Below are 7,949 nucleotides of genomic sequence, written 5' to 3'. Positions count from 1 at the left end.
CAGTCAATTTTGGTTACAAAAACATAGCTTTATAATTAATTACCTTTTGCATATCTAAATTACAAAACGTACTTTATAAGCTGCCCCTTATCGTATATGGATTTAATAAAAATATAATTAATATTTAACACAATTCTTTTACTTTAATAAATAAATCTTCAATAGTTTACTGAATATATGAATTCATGTTTATATTACCTACCTATAACAAGTAAATGATTTTTAATTTTATCATCTTGTTTTTTTTCCTTCTTCTTCCTGATATGATAATAGATATGTAGTCTGTTGGTTTTGTTGATCCAACTTTACCAACTCTTTTGTGTGTGTGTGTGTGTTTTTTATAGACAAGATCAAGTCTATTGGTTGATCCAACATTGACATTTCTTCTATTTACTTGTTTGTGGAGAGAGAGAAAGAGAGAGAGATGTCAGTTTCTATCAAGAATATTTTAAGTTAAACTGAAAATATCACACACATAAACAAAAGTATCAATTGTTTGTAACCAAAAGTTGTTTGGGTGGGTGGATAGGAGTTCGAAAGCATATATAAATGCCAACTGAATTGCATACAATTAATTGCTTCATCTTCTTTTATTACATGCAATGCAACTTCTTATCTAAAGCTTTGTTTTTGCACAAATACAACAATTCTATTTCTTTCTTTCTTCACCTCCAACCTTCACCAAGCATATCTGAAATATATATATATATATGTTAATTAAATAAATAAACATAATTAATATCAGCAAAGCAATGACATAAATTATATTACTTACCAAAGTGAAGATCTTGTAGTAAAGTGAAGACTATCATCATCATCAAGTCCAATGTCAGGATCAGCCTCAGCAGCAACACCACCAGAGGCTATAACTTTGTCTTCACTTGAACCACCCTCTTCTGAACAAGAGTTGGAAACGCAAAACTTGTCTAGCCACCTATCTGTTTCCCAAAGGACATGCATTATGCTCTCCCGTGATGCGTAACCATGGCTCTCAAATGGTAGAACCACTAGGCGACACAGTGCCCCATGCCCTTTCAAAGCATTGAAGAAACGATCCGACTGCATCGTTAACGTTCCTGAATTATTGTCCTCTTCTCCATGGATAAGCAAGATGGGCTTCTTTATCTTATTGGCCGACATGAATGGACTCATCTTGATGTAAGTATCCGTAGCATCCCACAGCGTTCTATCCTCATTCTTACCAATTTACAACCATTAATTAAGCTCAGCAACTACTATAAACAACAATTCAAAACAAATATCTACTTACCTGAAACCCAAAAGGTGTTAGCGTTCTATTATAAGCTCCTGACCGAGCAATTCCACAACAGAAAAGATGAGGGGCATGTGCCAAGAGATTTGCTGTCATGAACGCCCCATATGAATGTCCCCCAATAGCAATTTTGTCTGGATGAGCCACCTTCAACAAATAGCAAATCAGTCGTATCAAAGATGCCAAGTCTCATCGATCAGAAGAAAAGAAAAAAGAAAAAAAAAAAAAAAAAAAAAAAGTCTACCCCACGGCGGATGACTTCCTCCACTGCAGCCTCTGCACTCCCAACAAGTTGCTCAACATAGCTGCTCACCAATAAATTGTCACTCAACTGATTCAATCTCTCTAATTATTAAGTATGGTATACAATATAGGAGAGATCTGATTATATATGGTAGTGGATACAGGTGTTGGTGAAGTATGCATTTACAAGAGATATACAACAACAGTCATCAAAATTACCTATCATTTGCTTCTTCCTTGCCCTCACCAATTATGGGAATTGTTGGCCCGGATAATATAGCATATCTGCAATGCAAAACTTGTTCACACACTGATGGAATGGAAATCCATATATCTCTTGTCCAGAAGGATATTAGAGAAATTATTCTTAATACTTAATTAATAATCTACAAGTAAGTCGTGCCTCCTTGCCAGCCAAAGCAGTGGTGATGTTGGACCTATGCCTGCAAACTCGTTAGGAGAACCACGTACTTGTCCTGCTGCTTCTTTATTTTTAAACTCTCCAGGATACGACCAAAGCAGACAAGGTAGAGGGCCATCTCGTGAGGGATCATAGCCAGGTGGAAGGTATAAAGTTGCAGTGAGTTGAACTCCATCTTTTCTCTGGTAGCGCACCATTTCCTTCTGTAATGATGCCAACTGAGGGTATGGATGTGGGAAGCTTGTGATTTGGCATGCTTTCCTATCTGGCCATCGCTGTATGTAATATTGGGTGTTTTCAGTCTTAGACTCTTTGGAAGTCAGGACTTTTAGCTGATTCACGTACAAGTCTCCTGCATTTTGGTCAGACATTAGAGCAACAACACTCTCATAATATTTTTCCTTGTCGCTCTGCCATATTCTTTCCTTCTCTCCTGAACCTCTGAAATAAGTTGTGTCAGATGATTTTACTTCTGGAATGGAAGGCAAGGAGACAAAAAATAATATGTAATCAAACACTTACATGTTAAACAGATCTAGAAAAGGTATGTTTCCTTCTGGCGTGGCACCACTTCCATTTAGCAAAAGGTATGTGCCTTCATTATCTTCCTTCTTAAACTTTGCAATAACGTATGTCCCAGCAGGAGTTCTCCGCAACATAGGAGAACCAGGGTCAGAGTATACATCTTCAGATGATCTATCAAATAACAAACGTGGAGTCTCATTGAATCCAGGGGAGACCAACCAGGTTCTTACACGTCGTGTTTTGTACCAAGATTCATATATTAGTGCAAGTGAATCATTACACCAGCTAATTCCTCTGCAAAGAATGAAAAGGTGGCATATACCACATCAGGGGTATGGATGGAACATATAAGCAAAGCTAGACCACACACATGTTCCCTAATTGCATGCTCAATTACAAGTTTAGCAACGGTCTGGGAAGAAGGTCTTTGCATACAACATTTACCTTCCATTTTGCAAAGATGGTGTTTTCATTACTCCAACTATGACATCTGAGTCATAAAATAGTAAACTTACCCCTAAGTTTCACATGCCAGAATGACTGTACACGAGTCTAGATAGACTTGAGCAGATAATTATGTTAAGGGTAAAATACACCAAAAACAAGCTTCAAACTGAGACAGGGTTACTAGCAAAACCAAGCAAGAAATATAAGACCACATCATGGTGAAAAGGAAGTTAGTGAAATGTATGAGGCACTACTACTAAAGGAGAAAATGAAGTTAACAATCATCAATAAACAGCAAGGAGGAAAATGCCCAGGAAAAAGAAAATATTTGCAAGCAAATGCCATTATTTTTAGATGTCAAGAAAAGGCTATATAATAGCCTGAATAATACTCAGAGTTGAATAGCTATCGCATAGAGTTCAAATGAGGATGATCCATAGCTATAATCTCTTGTCAATACACATGAAGATAAGATGCTGTCTGTGCTCTGGTTTCCACAAAATATGATATAACAACTGGGAAATTCTCGTATCTTTTCTCAGTTAAAACTGACAACTCCTAAAAGTTGGCTGCTGGATTCAATGCAAAATAACTATGAATGAGGGACTAAGGAAACAGCAAAGAAAATTTTATTTTCTAATAAAAGTTGTAATTGATAACAAAAAGGGATTTTGTGGATCAAAGTAAAAAAAAAATGTGCACCCATACTTCAGAGACGCAAGACTTGTGCACACTGCTTGGGCACAAGTGACCTTGAGAAGGATATCCATTCAAGGGATGAGAGGGAACTAGATAGCTTTGCCATGACAGTGACTATCTTTCCGGATTAGCATCTACGAGAACTTGAGAGTATGGATGCAACAATACACAACCAAATCACACAAATGAGTATGCCTGAGACCTTTTCTGCCAAGGCATTTCCTGATGAGAACTATGACGTGCATACTAGAGAAATGTTTGTGAATTGTTTTGAAACGTGTATCTGACACAAATGCACCAAGTTCATATTCAGTTAGATTGACTAAAGATGGTATGTTGAAAGAAAAGCAGGATTGAAGTCCACATTTGAACAAGAAGTGGTGTCCTATGAAAGCTTCCATCATAAATACATTGTAACTAGAACTACATCCAAACTATTTGTTTCCTTCTTAATCATAAAAACAAATTGCAGAAAACACAACGAAGTATTACACTAATTGAAGCCAGGTTATTAATGAACTAGAAACTAAGGCATTGTTCTAGGCCAATGCCTGGAGTAACTATTGAACACAAAATGACATTTTAAGATAAATACATACTCTATTGGGTACAGTCAGAAGTAAGAAGAAAAGGTTGCTGGTAACTCGTTGTAATAGACTTTGCATTCAGAAAGCTCATATCATTCATTTAAAAGGCATGCAAGTGAAGCCTTTCCAAGCTGCAAAACATGCAACATTAACGTATTTGCAGTATCATTTCTCTCTGTGTGTGTTTGGGAAGTGGGTTGATTACATACCCATAGCGAAGATCAAGCTCATAAAAGATCTTTGGTTCTTCACCTTGAGTGGCATCAGCATCTTGTGTGTAGACTATGTCACGAGGAGATACTTCTACTTTGGCATCTCCTCCATCTTGTGTCTCCACCCTTTAAGCAAATAATTACTTATAAGAATAACATCCATTCAGTGCACCAATTAAGCAGGATATAACACACTTGATACATTTCACACCTACCAATCTCACTGGAGGACAAGCAATATAGTAATGCTTGTATCATAGAGAATTCCTTAAATACAATCTCATTTACAATAGCAAATTTCCTGTCATTGATAGCATACACTGATCAAGGTATTCAAATATGCATACCAGTAGAGAGTCGAAGGCTTATCCGCCCTCCAGTTCAAGGAGCGCATGCCTTTTCGGACACTGTTAAATGCAATTGGAATGTCCTCAGCAACAGGCAGATCACAGAGTGTCTTCATAAGATTTCCATCAGCCGACCACAAATCTACCTTTTTAGGAAATCTTCCACATGGGACAGTAAAAGAGAATGGTCTATGAACTGAACTAAGTAAAATATATTTCTCATCAGGAGAGGGATCCAGTGATGTATAAAGAGCTGGCTCGCCAAATAATTTCACTGTCCCGTCTAAAGAAACCAAAACAAGTTGTGAGGTGGCATAATACTCGAATAAATCTTCATCATATTCATCTTTGAGCAAATCTTGGAAGGTTCGAACTTGAACAACACTTTTTTGCTCATTGGATTGGATTTTAGGACCAGATGGGACTAAGGGTTTCTTTGGTGGGCTTCCTCGAGATGCTGGGATGGTACAAACCAAGAGAGTCGAATTATTCACCCAAACATAGCTGGCAATTAAAAGAAATAAGGTGTTACCAAACAAGCTGAGAATGATTCTAAATTGTTCAATTTGAAACCAGAAAATGGTCCGTACTTGTCGAAAATTGCATTCAGGAACACATTCGGTGACTGAAACAAGGGCTTAGCTTTTCCTGTTTCCACATCTGCAACCCATACTCTGAGCTTATTGCCACCATCATCCTCCTGTTCCAGTCAATTTATCAGATGGTTAGGGTGATCGAAAGAAAAGTTCGACTAGCAACACAATAAGCTGTAATCAAAGCTATTTTAATGCAACTTTGTTTTACTATCAAATACTAAAGCAGACAATTCCCGTTAGTGAAGAAAATAATTCCATACCAAAAACAGGGAAAGCCACTCTAGAAATCCATGAATGTTTGGCAAGACATGTTTACCAAAAAATAACATAGTACGTGAAGAGTAACAACACACTGGTTACCGAACCATTACGAAGAAAAAAAGGTGGTCCACATCAACCAAGGGTCCTGAGCTTCATGAAGGTAGGAGAGGGGAGTTTTGTATGCAGCATTCCTTTTCCACCTCACAAAGAGGTTGTCTCCATGACTCCAAACCCACGACCTTCAGGTCACAGTTGAGTAACCTTACAGTTGCCTCAAAGCTCACACCAACATATTTTGGTATTATAAGTGTAAATGATTGGATGATAACTCATAATAATCGAACAGTATGTTCTAGCTGCTTGTCTGCAGTGTGAATGCCAAAAGAGGTACAATGGGGTTTCGACATTAGTCATAGGTTGGTCATACCTGCTCTTGCCGGATGCTGAAGGCTAAATGCCGCCCATCGGTTGACCTTGTTAAGAATAAAGAAATGAAATTAATCAGAAAAGGGGGGAAAGGCACAGGACCGCAGCTTAGTATAATATTCAGTTTCTAAATTTCTCTTAGCATTCCAAGGTACAAACTATACCAGCCTATAAATGTGCAGGAACAATAACACCAAGGAATTTTTTTCTCAAGATTCACTGAGAACTTGGTTCTTGTTGTGTAACATAAATATTAAATCAACTATCATCCCTTAAATCATGGATCCCAATAACAAAGAAATAAAGAGATAAAGATAATGGAGGTTACCATGTAACAAAATTGAGTTTAGATCCATCTGGAAAGCCATGTACCAATTTCTCTGGGCCTAATGTACCATCATCCCTTAAATCATGGATCCCAATACCAGTGTAGAATGACCTATAAACAGATAACATATTTTCTTCATTCTATTATCTCAATCAACAACGTTAAAGTATCAAAATTTGGCATTGTATTACAGACGCCAAAGCAAGCATCCTCATCACTTACATCCTACTACGGGTATTAGATTTCCCATCGATACGGATGCCTGCAAGCTTGTCCTCTGGTTTTGCCAACTCTGACAAGGGAGGTAAAGATCTTCGCTTTAGGAACAAAATTTTATCTCTCTGTGGAGAAAAGGATAAAGCTGGAAGTGGTGGTGCATCAACAATATCTCTAATCTCTGGTGGAGGAAGACGATATCCACTGTTTAATTCTGATTGCACCACATTCAAAAGGAGAAAGAGAATGTTAGTCCATTACAAGCTGAAGATAGTACTGTCAATATAATTCAAGCTCCACATATATATACCAACATATGCCAACTGCTTGGCATCCTCGATGCCAATGTGTATGTTAAAGATAAGTGATTTGTGAACTCAACAATCAATTGCCAACTTAAAGCTCAAATTTTTTGCCACAAAGATGTATATAATTTGGTCTAGAAATGACTATCAATGACCAAGGTATGAAACTTTGAGACCAAATCGACAAGAAGTCTAACAAGCTGTTTTTTCACTTTAAATGCAAACTTGATATGGATTTCATTCAAATTTCAAATCTAACGTCAATATCTCCCTAGATAAGTTAAAAAGTAACTAGCTTAGCACCAAAGTCAAAGTGCAGCATGCAACAGTTTGGTAAATCTTTCAAGCAGAGCGTCCTAAGACGTTTATTCCAGGCTCGTGGCTAGAAATATAACTTTACTCACTACTCAAATAAGTAACCGATTCTAATTTGGATTTCATATACTTGGGGTGGGGCCTTACACAACACAACCCAAGGATCAAAGATTAAATTGGTATCGGAGAAAGCAAAGTTATATCAAGTACCATCATCGTCTTCAGGTGTAGGTGTGGCGTTGGAAAAGGGGGAACTAGAAGCAGCCACGTTTTCGGTGGCGATTGCGCCGATAGGGGCAAGATTGTGTAATCTTGAGACAGACATGGGTTGAAGAAACGGCTGATGTGGAGGATTAAGGGTGGAAGGCGTTGTAGATGGTGAAATTCGACAGCTTTTGGAAAAAAGAAAAGAGGGAGAAGAAGAGGAGAAGAGGGTTGAAGATGGATGAAGAAGAAAAGGGGGCGAAGTGTGAGAAAGGAGGTGATGATAGACCTTGTGTAAGCGCATGATGATGGGAATCTTCTTGTTGGTTGGTTGGTTGTTGTCTTTGATATGTGCCCAATGCGAAAATGGAATGGAATGGAATAGAATAAGAATACTCCTTCATAAACAGCAAAGGGTGCTTTGTTATTGGATCAGAACCTATCCCACCCGAAACACTCACATTTATTTGTTGTAATTCACACACCCATATAAACGATGGTGGGTGTTTCCTTGAACGGTTTGAACTCCTTATTCGAATAATCA

General features: G+C 37.8%; 1 protein-coding gene across 1 annotated transcript; it reads right to left on the bottom strand.

The window, feature by feature from the left end:
* Positions 1-472: 472 nt before the first annotated feature.
* On the bottom strand, positions 473-7,756 carry LOC112506550 (probable glutamyl endopeptidase, chloroplastic). Its single transcript, XM_025110677.1, has 14 exons — positions 7,412-7,756; positions 6,588-6,795; positions 6,366-6,476; positions 6,039-6,084; positions 5,345-5,454; positions 4,755-5,258; positions 4,405-4,533; positions 2,460-2,756; positions 1,920-2,378; positions 1,736-1,801; positions 1,518-1,578; positions 1,271-1,420; positions 776-1,197; positions 473-691 (listed from the first exon to the last, which is right to left on the bottom strand). Coding segments are annotated over exons 1-14 (2,862 nt in total). The 5' UTR covers positions 7,710-7,756; the 3' UTR covers positions 473-690.
* Positions 7,757-7,949: the final 193 nt, after the last annotated feature.

This window comes from Cynara cardunculus, assembly GCF_001531365.2.
Source record: "Cynara cardunculus var. scolymus isolate 2C chromosome LG 2, CcrdV1, whole genome shotgun sequence".
NCBI classification, from domain to species: domain Eukaryota; kingdom Viridiplantae; phylum Streptophyta; class Magnoliopsida; order Asterales; family Asteraceae; genus Cynara; species Cynara cardunculus.
This window is presented reverse-complemented; position numbering and strand designations above follow the sequence as displayed.

What these genes read in the sequence shown, in the direction of transcription:
- LOC112506550 (XM_025110677.1), bottom strand. Translation starts at nt 7,709, where the DNA reads ATGCGCTTACACAAGGTCTATCATCACCTCCTTTCTCACACTTCGCCC. An exon ending in CTGCTTTGGCTGGCAAGGAG is followed by an intron (nt 1,802 to 1,919) that starts GCACGACTTACT and finishes TTTGCATTGCAG; the next exon opens with ATATGCTATATTATCCGGGC. An exon ending in AGGAAGTCATCCGCCGTGGG is followed by an intron (nt 1,421 to 1,517) that starts GTAGACTTTTTT and finishes TATTTGTTGAAG; the next exon opens with GTGGCTCATCCAGACAAAAT.